At 36.1% G+C, this 13,925-nt stretch overlaps 2 protein-coding genes across 5 annotated transcripts; both read right to left on the bottom strand.

Moving 5' to 3' along the window:
- Nucleotides 1-243: 243 nt before the first annotated feature.
- Nucleotides 244-4,775, bottom strand: LOC122021895. 4 transcript variants are annotated; one of them, XM_042580071.1, is made up of 6 exons: nucleotides 4,572-4,775; nucleotides 4,407-4,476; nucleotides 3,185-3,294; nucleotides 2,823-2,937; nucleotides 2,634-2,718; nucleotides 244-295 (listed from the first exon to the last, which is right to left on the bottom strand). In XM_042580071.1, exons 1-5 carry the CDS (start codon nucleotides 4,636-4,638, stop codon nucleotides 2,634-2,636), a joined length of 447 nt encoding a protein of 148 aa, XP_042436005.1. In that variant the 5' UTR covers nucleotides 4,639-4,775; the 3' UTR covers nucleotides 244-295. The 4 variants fall into 4 exon arrangements, with proteins under 4 accessions (XP_042436005.1, XP_042436004.1, XP_042436003.1 ...); XM_042580070.1 differs by lacking the exon at nucleotides 244-295 and adding an exon at nucleotides 340-914; XM_042580069.1 differs by lacking the exon at nucleotides 244-295 and adding an exon at nucleotides 2,311-2,524.
- Nucleotides 4,776-6,885: 2,110 nt separating this feature from the next.
- LOC122021950 (beta-amylase 1, chloroplastic-like) lies at nucleotides 6,886-13,536 on the bottom strand. Its single transcript, XM_042580135.1, has 4 exons — nucleotides 12,901-13,536; nucleotides 7,873-8,083; nucleotides 7,671-7,787; nucleotides 6,886-7,586 (listed from the first exon to the last, which is right to left on the bottom strand). The coding sequence occupies exons 1-4, from the start codon at nucleotides 13,479-13,481 to the stop codon at nucleotides 6,909-6,911; spliced, it is 1,587 nt and encodes a 528-aa protein (XP_042436069.1). The 5' UTR covers nucleotides 13,482-13,536; the 3' UTR covers nucleotides 6,886-6,908.
- Nucleotides 13,537-13,925: the final 389 nt, after the last annotated feature.

Genomic DNA, 13,925 nt, shown 5'->3' with positions numbered 1-13,925 from the left:
CTACCAAAAATATTTTAGGTTCGTTTTAAAGAAAGTAAAGATTTTTCAAAAAGCATGAAAGACTGTTGAGCTTTTTCAGAACAACTTTCCTCTTATATCAATCGTAAGATCGAAAAACGCGATAAAGGAAGTTTGAATATCGCTTGTCAAAAATTATTTTCTTTATACAAAAATAGAGATGAGTAACGAAAAATAAAACAAGACAAGAATGACTCAGGCATTTTTACTTGGTTCGTAGCCCAACTGATTACTACTCCAAGGTCCGCGATCTTTGACTGCTTCAATGGATAATCCACTATATGATATAAAGCAAGAATTGTACAATAAATGAAGATGGATAGTAACACACTACTATCACTTTAAAAGATGCAAGTAATAAAATGATTACCGATAACAACTTAATGAAATTGAATGTAGGTTGTCATAAAGCTTTGTCGTGTCAACTCTTGCCCAAACAGAGTAGAGCAGCACAGAGAGATTGATCAGAGTTGAGTGTAGATAATACAACCTTTGACCTCGAGGCTCTTTTATAAATTTTTAACCGGTCAACCAAACCTCTTTTCGGTCTACCGAACTCTATAATCTGCCTGGCCTCACATCCATGTTCACGATCCACCCAGATCGTATCTTACATGAAATCTTCATTTATCGGTTGGCCGACTCCCTATTCAGTTGACCGAACCTCTGAATTTCCTTTTACTTCTCGGTATGATCTCATCAAATTTGCTCTTGCCAAAAGTGTTTAGTCGACTGAACTAGTATTTCCTTCCTCAGCCTGATTTTGAATCTGATCTTATCATATCATTAGGGATCATTGGAGATCAGTCGACTAAACCTCCAGTTCGGTCGCTCGAACCCTTTGTTAAATGAAGATCTCTGGATTCTGCACGCGTAGTTGCTGACAGAGCTTGGTTCTGTACCCGAGTAAAAAATTATGACCCTTTTAAGTTCAAGGGGTCATGATCATGCAACACAGAATTAGATAATAAGATACTTGTATTAATATGACCGTTAAGACCGTCTCATCTTAACTTAGAAATCTCCATTGATTTCTTTAATCGGGTCAACGCCTAAAGTTTTACCCCAAACAGGACAAGATCTCACTTCACTCTACTCCAGGAGCTTACCTTATCCGCCAAACATCTGGTCCTTCAGATATGTTTAGACTTTCTCTGATCTTACTTAGCGTCTGATCAACTTAATCGACTAAAACTTTCGTACAACACTGAGTTAGCATAATAGATATAAAATAGTACAATAAAACAGTGTTAGCAACATTCAAGATTTGCTAGTCCAGTCGATCACGCGTGGTCGACCGAAAACCTTTTGGTCACACTTGCTTAGAGTTTACTCCTTCAAGACTTTTTATCTTCCTAACCTTCTGTTGGACTAGTCACTTGGTAAACTTCTCACCACTGCCTAACCTCCAATTAAGACTTTCGTTTGTCTAACATCCAATTAGGACTAGTCACTTGGTAGACTTCTTACCACTACCAAGCCTCCGATCACCTTGACCAATTGGATTTTTTCCTTTGCTAATTAGTCAGCCAACTTTGACATGACTAGACTCCATTAAACATATTGTCAAACAAACTATAATTTCATAACTGTTACAATCCATACTTATTTTGTTCAACAATATTCACATTATAATAGCTACGAAATTATAATTGCTGAACTTGTCTTGTACAAACAAATGGCCAATAGGTTCAGAATTTAATGTGTGATAGGAGATAATAATATTGAACGTTGTACTTGCGAGTATTTTACATGAGGAATGATGGGTCGAGATCAAAATAGCTCCTCACATATAAATAGAAATAAAAAACATAGTTGAGAAAGATATTATCAATGGGCTTCTAAGGTGAAGAATTAGATCCTCAATCCATGAGTAAATAAAAGATATTGAAAGTATTTTTTGTGTGCGCGCAAGGTGTTTATCCAAAATAACCACAAAGCCTTAAGGCTCCCATGGCTACAGAACAATGTTGCTAGAACTTCTTTGGTCGATCCAAATGTTAGGTTGACTAAAGCCAAGCTAATTGCTTAATCGACCAAAGAAGGCTTGGCGATCCCATGTCTCATGTAGGTTATTTTACGAACTTATAGTCCATTTTAGAGAGAGACTTCCAATAACCCTCAAGGTCACAATACATGATCTAAAAATCTTTCTAAATATCAATTCTACCTAAAGACAAGATACCATCTACTACAGTTGATCTAACCAAAAACAAACCTAAAAGGAAAATATTGCAAGCACAATACAAACTCGATAACAATACAAAAAAAAGGAACCAACAAACTCGAGTATGAGGTGCGAAAATTGACCATGAGTAATTCTTCAAGGAGATGACATTGACGGGTTAGTTACAAGGAGTCAAAGTATTTCCTCTAATTTGTGTATTGAGGTTACTATAAGCAAAGAGTGATGCTAATTCCATGTGCTAAGGTTCCATGATATCACAAAGGGTCAGAAGAATTTCTTCTACCTCATTCACAAGAAGCATAGAGGCTACCTCTCAATCTTAAAAAAGAAAAAGAGAAAAAAAAGTTTTAATATATGTGAATGTTCGTATCAAAAAAGTTAGGGTAGTGGAAAAGGTCAATGAAACCTTGCATCTGATTCAACTTACTCAATGATTTCTTCTACTCAATTGCCATGACAATTGATCGGCTGCTACCATGGCACGAGATGCAGACCCAATAGATCCTTCATACCTAGGATTCGAGACCACCGGCGTGGAAGTTGAGAATCAGATGTTTATGGCATTTAAGGATAATATAGAAGTTCAGAAGAATCAATAACAAACACGAAACCTTACATTGCAACCAATAATTGTGATGATATCTGCATAACTATAGCACCTTCGCCGCCAGGGTTGAGTGTATTCACACACCTAGCACAAAACCAGTTCTCGAATATTGATGTAACTAAATCTGTGGCAGAGAAAAATGCATACGTGTTAAGACAAACTGATGGAAACAAATGGCACTAAACACCATGAGAAATAGTAAGGTACAGAAGATGAATAAGTCTTGTACCAACTAAATGTTTCCATCTTTTCAACTTTATATTTGCCTTGAGAAATTCAGCATATTTTTTAACAAACATGATGTGTATTACAAACTATAAACCTTGAAGGTGTAACACCGGATTCATGAATGGAAGACAATGATAACTCACATTGGTTAGGTCCGATAAAGAAAAACTCTTTCTGGAGTTTATTGCGCTTGACAAAGTCAATGAATGGGTTCAAGTCAACGGTTGTTAAGTTCGATCCCTCCTGTTCTGCTCTGCTAACAAGAGAAATGAATTAATATCGTGTGGATCAGCAAGTCACACTTGAGGTGCAAACAATAGACCATTGCATATCCCATTACTTCAGAAACAAACGACCCGACAGCTCATGGTAAATTGATAACAATCACTGAACTAAACTGTCAATCTCATAGACACACTGCATTACAAGCAAGTGTTTATAAATAAATGCCATGAAAGCTCACAATAATTTGATTTAAAAAAAAACAATAGAAGAAGCCATCAATCATGGTAAATGTTTACAAGTTAAGGCATAGTTACATCAGGCAAACACTGAGGTTAAATGGTTTTGATCTTCATTGTTTTTTGAACATATATGGCAACAATGATGTAAACTGCTTGACATTTATTGTTTGTGAGCATAAAAGTAAACACCGAAGGTAAATGCTACATTCTTGTCATTTTTAACAATAGAAGCTACAAATTCAAATGATTTTTTCATGTCATCAGATGCATCCCTGAGGTTACGGCATACCACAAAAGATACCATATAAGAAATCTTTTATCTATTTATATCCTAAAAGGCAAGAAATCAAATTGTGTGCTGATAGGAATCAAAATAGAAGCCACAAATTCAAATGAACTTGTCATGCCATCAGATGCATCCCTGAGTTTATGCCATACCACAAAAGCTATCATGCAAGAAATCTTTTATCCATTTATCTTTGAAAAAGCAAGAAATCAAATTGTGTGCTGATAGGAATCAAACAAGTCTTTGTACAATGATGTGCGATAAAAGGGGTCATGGAAATGCAAATCTATGCTATCAAGGACAGAACTCAGAATTATGTAGAGCAAGCTTAGAAAAAGAGGCGGTCCTAATTTTTTCTGTCTGTTTTTTTTGTACACAAAAACGACAATTGAGCTAGTAAACTAGGGTAACACCTACTATTTTAGCAGCTCGTTTATTCCTTTCTGAAAACCAAAAAACAAAAAAAACCTTATCAAAGTAAGCACAGACTTTAAGAAGCCAGGTCATGAATCGATCGATTGAGCTTAACAATGAACCTTAGATGTCACATAAACGTTCAAAAGAAGATGAAACATCTACCAATGAAGAAGAAGCAAAGAAGGTCGAGAACAGTACATCAAGGACAAGAGGCGAGAAGGGCCGTTGGGGTCGTAGTTGAGGAGCAAAGCCGCCTTCAGTCGTTCACCTGCAGCAAGATGAGACGACGTTGTTGCCAGCGATAAGAGAAAAAAAGACAATGGGTATCGATCAGCATGGATTAGGGTTACCAGCGAGTCCCACCTGAGGAACCGACGTTGTTGCACGCCCACTTCTCCCAAAGCCGATGTGTCGACGCCCAATCCGCCATCTTGGGCCGCGGTTCCCCCTATTTGTCTCTCTAAGGCGGTCGATTACTGCGGCGGAGGCGACGAGAGGGCCGGCGGCGGAACTGGCAGCGTCGACCGGCAGAGAGATAGAGAGGACTGCTCGAAGCAATCAATATCCGTATTCAATAAAGCTATCATAATAATTTTAATAAAAAAAAACTAAAATTATTCATATTTAATTAAAATTGTTAGACATACAATATTATTATATTAAAATATTTTTTAATTTAATCAAAAATACTCTACTAATTAAAAATTACTTGATCAAATTCATTTTAAAATATTATATATATATATATAATAGTTTTTATCAAAATTATTATAACATATAGTAAAATTTAATTAAAATTACTATTTTTGATCAAATTATTTTACATTATAAATATTTTAACATGTAATTTTATTTGTTTTTTATAATGCAAACTTTACTCACTCATTCAAATGGTAAATCATGGTTATTAAATCATGAAAAAATTTTAAAAGAGAGCCTCCAATTAAAATAAATGAACTACCTAAAAAAAAAGTGCCCGATCTTTTATCCACGTAATAGTCTTTATCCCAGCGTAGTTACACCAATTACTAACAAAAGCCAAATTTAATGGGTAAAAATCAGGAGCATGAAAAAGTTAAAAGAGCTTCTTATTATTAGGGCGGTAAATGAATCAAATATTCGTAAATAAGTTTAGTATTCGATTTGGTAAAAATTTATTTATATCCGTTCAATATATATAAGATTAATTAAACAAACAAGCTTAACAGCTCGTTAAGTTAAACAAACAAGTTTGAACATATATGTGTTCAGTTCGTTAACGTTCGTGAACAACGTTCGTGAACAATATTCTTGAACAACGTTCATGAACAATGTTTACGAATCATATTTATTAATAAAACTCTTTTCAATATGCTAAATAAATAATAAAATAAAATAATAAATTTAAATTATCAATCTTAATAACTAATCAAATAATTAAAAATTTCAAATAATCAAACAAACTTAAATTGAGAGCTTGATAACATCTAAACGAACTAAAGCTCAAATCAAGCTCAAGTCAAGCTCAAACCAAGCTTGAATTGAGAGCTTGATAACATCTAAACGAACCAAGCTCAAGCCAAACTTCAAACAAGTTCAAGGTCATAAAAAATAAACCAAGCCAAACTTGAACACTCATTTCAAAAACTTGGTTCATTTTAAGCTCGACTCGGCTCAGCTCGGTTATCTTATCAAACAAGCTTAAACACCCCAAAACTCGACTCGGCTCGACTTGTTTACAGCCCTACTTATTTTAGGTTTTATATTTGAAATATTTTTTTTATTTTATTATTGGTGTGGTTATAGGCTTATAGCTGCTAGAAATTATTTTATAACTGTTATAAAGCGTTTATGAATTAGAATTGATGATTTATAGTTTAATTTGATTAATTTAAAACAGATGATTTTTAATAATAATTACTAGAGGGATGTTATAATATCTACATCCTCGTAAAAAGTATAAGTCCATATGTCACATACATATTATATTATCATTTTATTTTCTCACATTTATTAATTATAAAGTCTACATATTATTTACACATTATATTATCATATTCATTTTCATACGTAAATATACTTAATTTTATTTATTAATTTTTAATTTTAAAATTTAAAATTAAGTTTTATTTGTTGAATTGTAATTTTATAAATAAAAAATATTCTCTCACCTGATCCATGCAGCAGGGATCCTGTGAGAATTTTATTTAATTTTTTATAAAATAATTCATTGAAGGCGTTTAATGAATCGACGTTTGAACGTCGTTCAATAAAATTATTAACACGTTAAAATTATCCTCTCAAGATGGACTAGTACATAAAATATTGTTATAATGAGATCTGATGTTTGAATCTCAGCAAAGTCAAGATAAATATCTCTCTTATGTGTTAATAATTAATTTAAAAATTAATAACTATCCGTAATTTACCTCCTCCATATTGATCTAGAACGAATATATATATACAGACATACTATTACGAAAGACTAAAATGAGTGAGGACTCCTAAAATATTTTTAAACACCCCGACACACTACCAAACATCCAAATCACTATCAAACGTCCAAATTACTTCCGGACGTCTGGACTCATCTCAGTCGTCCACGATGGATGTGTAGTATAGTTATGTAGGGGTAGAATTATATATATATAGCCCGTTTGATTTAAAATTATTATAATACTAACCGAACACAGCTATGATAATAATTGAATTGAATTTGACTTAAATTAAAATAATTTTAATCAAATTACCTGACATCCGCTTCACAAATTTAGCGAAGCGCGTCCAGTTATGAGGATGAAAGAGATTTCTATCCATTCTAACATAGTTAAAAGAAAACGAAGACGACTTATAAGCACTATCATAATAAACCCTAAAATTCTTTATCACTTGATTGAGGGATACATCGTCGAGACGCGATAAGAAATTTTCACCAATTAGTGGAAGGTTGCATCGCCTAGCCGCATATAGAAGCCGTCTAAGTAATCCTTCTGGACTACCCTTCCGATTTTCCCTTTGATCTGAATCTCCCATGTCAAAACATGTGCAACACAATCCGATCCGATACCGACCGAACATGCGAGCTATCGGAAGATAGCCATCTCTGATTAACGTATTGTAATATCCTATAGTGAATTCGGATGGGAATGAAGTGGCGTCGTCGTATCGCCAATGGATGACTGCAACCTTCGCAGAGATGTTAACACTGGTGCCCCAAAAGATCGCATCGGTCACCATGCATAATCTCTGTGCGTGAAGAAGAAGCAATCCCGAGTACCACTCGAGAAACAATTGTCCGTAAGGTGTATTCCAAGAGGCATAATCTTTTGGGTTTTGTAGTAAGTCCCAACTATGAGCATCGACATTTTTTGTACAAGCATGTAGCGATGCCAACATATACTGCCACAGAAAAAAAAAACAAATATTTATACCGTCGCATAGTAAAAAATCTATGGCGAAAAGTTAAATGTTTCGTTAGCTGACCTTGTCGTAACACTGAAACTCTGCTAGATCAGCTGCAGCACTTACATTAGTTAACTTTTCTGTAGGAAGAGAAGGATATCGAAGTTCACCTCCAGGTCCCATCCCAATTTGAACTTCCTAAGAAACACAAAGTTAATGAAGTCTATTTATAGCCGAAGTGAAAGATGTGAAACAAACACATGATACGATGATAAGATCTTACCGTTATTACGATTCCTAAAAAATCCCGGAAAGTATCTTTGAAACTCCTCATAAAATCTGAATAAGCTTGTAACGGCGACCGCCCTTTTAAAACGGGTAAAATATCACATCCCAAAGAGAGATACTCCTTATTTCGTCTACCAAACCTGTCTGAGAAAGCCAAATCTGGCTGCGTTTCCATTTCTTCTAGTACCCATTGTGGTAGAGGTGACCTGTAAAATGGAAAAGCAACTTTAAAATCGTCTTCATTCAATCTTAAAAAAATATATAAAAAATCACAAACGAACTTGCTTCAACAATTGACCAAAAGACACATTTAAAGTTGCGAAATTTCCAAAAGGCAAACCTAACTTTCAAAGAATAGCACCACCACTATGGTGCTGATTTCAATGATTTTCAAAAATTAACATCAAAGTGGTGCTGCATAAACCCTAAAACCAATACCGCTATGATGATTTTTTAAAACCAGTACCACTGATGTTTTGAAATCTAGCACCATGTTGTTCTTTGAAATCCAATATGACAGTAGTATTGTTCTTTGAATGCAGTCGTTGGTTGGAGTAAAATGGAAAACAAATGCACTTTTTGGAAAATCTGAAAATTATGTTCGCCCTTTGGGAATTCCGCAACTTTATGTACTCTTTTTGATCAATTGTCGAACTTACTTCGACATTTGCTACCATAGAGACTCATACAACTGCAACAATGAAATTTAAGCTCATTTCCATTTAAAAGTTAATCGATCATCATATTTCTTATTAAGAGTGATAAATATTTCTCAAACTCTCATGTGTTCAGTTCTCTACATATCTGAAATCAAATAAATACTCATACCACTTTCCCTATAGGAGCCACTATTTGAGGCACAACAAAGAAATTCTATGTGAAAGAACTAGACAAAGGTAAAGGGCAACTTGATGCACGAAACTCCTACTAATGCGGGATTCCGAGTAAGGATCTATTGTACGCAACCTCTGCTTTGTAAGAGGCTATTTACGAGACTCGAACCCATGACCTCCAGGTCACACAACAGCAACTCTACCGTTTTGTCAAGGCTCCCCCTTCTAACTTGACAAAGGTAAACTAAATAAAATATTGAATATTCATTTCTGCAATTGTCCGACTCATAGCAAAGTTCTGTGGCATGGATAAGACTTAGTTATTGTTCTTATGTGTTCCGAAAGAACAAGAAAACCTAGATGGCCAGCAAACAGCAAACTACAGGTAAGAAGTTCATCAAAACCTGTTCGCACTAACAAGACTGCTTAGATTGTTGTTCAATTGTCTTTATTTTGTGAAGTAAATTCTAATCAGGAAATGTTTAGTAAATCAATCGACAGTCGGCATGTAAACATACATCAGAATGTTATATGTTTAGGGAAGATCAGCTCAGCATCAAACTGAACCATCCTGTTAGTTGCTACTTCTCTCGACTTATAATCTTCAAAACCAACGACTTTCAATAAGCAAATCTAGGTTCAGGAGTGTGACCTGAGGAATCTAATATCTTGATTTCATGTTGGCCTAGGCCAAAATGAATTTCTTCAGGAACTGTGAAATGATGCAACCAAATAATACTACTGTAGAATTAAAAAGGTTATTTTTTATGCATCTTTACATATGATAGACTGTTTTTACTATAGCAAATCAACGTTATAGAGCCTAATAAAGGAGAATGAGAAGTCAATGTAGTATTAAGTTTGTACCTAGTTATATTCAACCACATAATACGACTCAATGAGAAGACATCATACCAGGTTTCTACTTGGTTGTATGCAATCTTTTAAAACCAGGCTAATCTCATAGAACAAATCTTACACCCAATTTAGTTAAACTCAAATAAATACATGAAAACATTTTGATTCAACTAACTAAAACATGGTTAAAACCACCAAGTGACAAACCAACTGTCATTACTTTGTTTAGTTTCTTCTACAAATGTATAAAAGGGCAACCCGGTGTACAAAGCTCCCGCCAACGCAAGGTCTCGAGGAAGGGTTGGACTACATTGGGTCTATTGTACGCAGCCTTATCTTGCATTGCAAGTGGCTATTTCCGCAACTCGAATTGACCACAAGATCACACAGTAACAACTTTATCATTGCGCCAAGGCTCCCCTTCTTCTTCTACAAATGTATAATTAAAAAAAATGCAATGTTGATGAACACATGGACTTGGAGATAAGTTGACAAGAACTGAACCAAGATCTTCTTAGCCGAATGTACTATGAATAGTCTACTAGGCAACCATCAGTTGGGTGGTTCAGTGAAATGTGTATTTAGAACAATGCAAACCAATATGTGCAAACCTAACTGGCCATAACTTATGTACAAGTTCTCTTACCGTACATCCGTGATAGGTGTTTTCACAGTCTCATTAAGGAAGTGTGTACATGAGTTTGGGAGAAAGGGGTGCACAAGCTATAAAAAATAGATTTATATGATAAAGGGTGGGTGCACAAGATATAAAGAACCGGCGTAGATGGCGTAGATAAACATCCTTCAAGAGTATCCTTGAAGTAGACATGCACATAAGTTCGTTGTTGAAATTGCTTGTAAATGTGAGTTAGATTTCATTATAGTTCAAAGGGAATCAATAGAAGCACTAGGTTGCCTTTAACTATTAAAACAATATTCTGGTATTACTTTATATAGCATTTCTTTTGATGCAAATTCTATGGAGAGTTCTCATATAAAATCATAGTATATTCTATACCAAATTGCTTGTGATTTCAACCATACTTTAAACCGTGTTAATTGGGAATTTTATTTTACAATCAATGTATCAAATGAATTTTGAGCAGAATCCAATAGCCAATAAGGCACCCTCCATGTAGATCTTGGATGCCTTAGAGAATTTGATTCATTTATCTTTTCTTGCTTTACATAGACATGAAAATAATATAAGTTTAGGACTTCATAAATAATTAGCGAGGTTGGTCCTTATATTGGATATATTACGGTTGTCATGATCCTATTGAGACTTATCTACAGTAATGAAGCATTTTACACATACATAAGTGGAGAATCAAGCTCCAATGTTACTACATACAACAACAACAACAATAATCAAGCCTTATCCCACTAGGTGGGGTCGGTTATATGGATCCTTCTACGCTATTGGACTCTATCTCCTACTATATCATCATTTCTATTTAAATAAATTAAATCTTACTTTATTGTTGCTAACCAAGTCTTTTTTTGTCGTCTGCTTCCTCGTTTGATTTGCATATTTATCATAGTTTCACATCTCGCATTTATTGGTCATCTAAGTACATGCTTGTATCATCTTAAACGTGTTTCTCAGAGTTTTCCTTCAATATGTGCAACCTCAATTTTCTCGATAATATTTTCATTTTCCTATGTTACTACATGATCCATGAAAATCTTAATAGTGACTTACCAAGTTGGTTGTCCAATTTTAACCTAGATCTGCTAACTCTAAAGTGGAAGTTTCATTCATGATAAGAATGTTAATATACATTGACAATTTAAACAACTATTACTATATGATTTGAAAAAGGTTCAGGTCTATCAATCATCAATGACACTGTATGTTATATCTCAACATAAATGAACATTCTTCACCACCAAAACAGCAGCAAGAAACATTGTTATTACACAATCCAAAATTATGAGGGAACTAGTTCCTTAGCTTGGTAGTAAAAACAATTCATAATTTGTCAGGAAACATTGTAACAGAAGTAATACTCTAAAGTTAATGGTGATAGGTTAGTCTAAGCTTAATAACCTCATCACTCAGTCAATAAAGGTTAAATTTAAATATCATAAATATCCTTTGCTTATGTTCTAAAGATCGTCCAAAATCAGCAACTTTCAGCGCACCCAATGGTGGTCTCACCACCAAAGGTGCCCTCTCCTATAGCATGCCCTTGGCAAGTTCAGGAGTAGGTATGCGGACCGACAATGAGTAGTGTAGCCTACTTAGTTGGTAACTATACATAGAGCCAAAACGATTAAGTCAGGAGAGATGTAGCCTATATAGGACCTGGAAATTGTTCTCTCAATTAGTCCATAACTTCCAAATTGGGGCTCAATTAGGTGTCAAAAACACAGAATTAAAGAACAAGGTATAACACTGTTCAGTCATTTTGCCTCCACCACATCAAATAAGTTCTACTCCGAGTCAACCTATAGCCCATTAGCTCTAGAATATTTTCAGAGAGTATATAGGAAGAAGATTGATGTGGAATTCACACATTAAAGGGAATTGTGGTCAAGAAGAAGAACTGGAAGCACTAAGTTTCAGGCTTCTGATACTGTGACGATTTAGAACTAAATACACCTAATCTTGAAAATAACAATCAATCCAAGATACATGTTTCTCTTAAATCAAGATTTCATGATGAAGTTGCTGGGACTACATTCTTGCAGATACAAGACGATATTCTCTTAGCAGCTGGGACTACTAAGGGTGCACGATAATTGCTGGCAAGTTGGTTTAGTCAAATGGATAATGGAGTGGCTAAGGCGCATGACTTTTTCAGAAGACTGAGTCCCAAAAAACCATCGTCTAGTACGGTGTGGAAGAATTATCTGCAGCTCAGCCATGCATTCACACTATCGAAGAATGTGAAGCTACATACGGAAGAATTATTAAGCACATATTTTTCAAATGCGAAGCTATGGCAAAGGTATGGAGGAGGTCAAAGCATAGCTTTACATGTGCCAAGAGATGTCCAGTTATGGGAGGATGCTCAAAGTCTTCAAGAGACATTATAAAGGAAGCCGTAGCTTAGTAAAGGCTCAGCACCTTGCAATTTCATCCATGATTCATCATGTGTGGCTAGCTAGGAATAATGTAGAGAGAGTGGTTAGATTAGTGCAAGTACATATATATCGGTCCCTAGGTATTTACTCTGATCTGATGCTTTATCTATAAACATGCTCATTTACTTATAAAAAAAGATTTCATGACGAAGTACGCTATAATTATGAGAAAGCATATAGTAGAAAGCATCAAATGGTTCAATAAGAAATTCAATAAGCGAGGATAAGAAGAGAAAGACCAGCCAGGATCTCCAGGCCCCGTCCCCCGTTGGTGAAAAGCCATGATCGCCCGCACTTTGAGACCGCAATTGTTCGCCAAAGTCACCAGATCCATGTAGCCGCCCCAGTCGTAGACTCGCGGGGCTTCCCTCTCCACGATCCCCCACCAGCACTCCAGAACGACCCCCTCAACCCCTGCCGACGCGAGCGCGAGGAGCGACGCCCACATCGTCTTCTTGCGCGCCATCTTCCCCGACAGCCCGACGGCGTCGTGCGGGAGAGTGACGAAGACCGGCGCCCCCTCGCCGGATCGAGGGGGCGGGGGGTGCGCGTACTGTACTTCGTATTCCCCTCCCCCGGACGACGAGGAGGACGAAGAGGAGGAGGAGGATCCCTCGAGGGATTCGTTGGCGCCGGATGATGAGGGCTTCAAGGAGTGGAGCCGCGAGGAGACGAGTCGGAGAGGGGAGAGCAGTCGCTGGCCGGAAAACAAGCAGAGGCGCGGCGGGACCTCGAGGGAGGAGGAAACTCGGGGGCGGGCGGCGGAGACCCCGCACGCGACGCCCCACGGCGGCGGCGGCGAAGCGGAGATCGCGGCCATTGGAGGCGGTTTCGAGCTGTGGAAACTCGGCTCTGGCTCTGACCCTCGTCCGGCCCTTGGCCAGCAACAAGGAAATTTATTTATATGAGACTGTTTGTTTATAGGTAAACATTTTCGTTAGCAAACACGATTATCAAAAGTTTATCGTTCCAATTGAATTTCAAATTAACTCACTAATTATTTCATTCTATTTTTGGTGACTTCTATTTCTGTGGTTGATCCTTTTAAATCGGCCACGTCGTTTCGGGATAATTATCGAAATTCTATAAATTGTCTTGTTTTTTCTAAAATGGAATTAAGGATATATATATATATATATAGAATTAACCGATTAAATCAATCTAATTTAGAGGTTTGGTTGAATTAATTTGGAAATCCATTTTTGTTAAAAAAAAAGATATTGGTTTTTTTATTTCTCTTTTTCAATTTAGTTGATTCGATTTC

Source organism: Zingiber officinale, chromosome 9A (assembly GCF_018446385.1).
Source record: "Zingiber officinale cultivar Zhangliang chromosome 9A, Zo_v1.1, whole genome shotgun sequence".
In the NCBI taxonomy this organism is placed as follows: Eukaryota; Viridiplantae; Streptophyta; class Magnoliopsida; order Zingiberales; family Zingiberaceae; genus Zingiber; species Zingiber officinale.
Note: the sequence above shows the minus strand (reverse complement) of the source record. Positions and strands in the feature narration are given on the sequence as shown.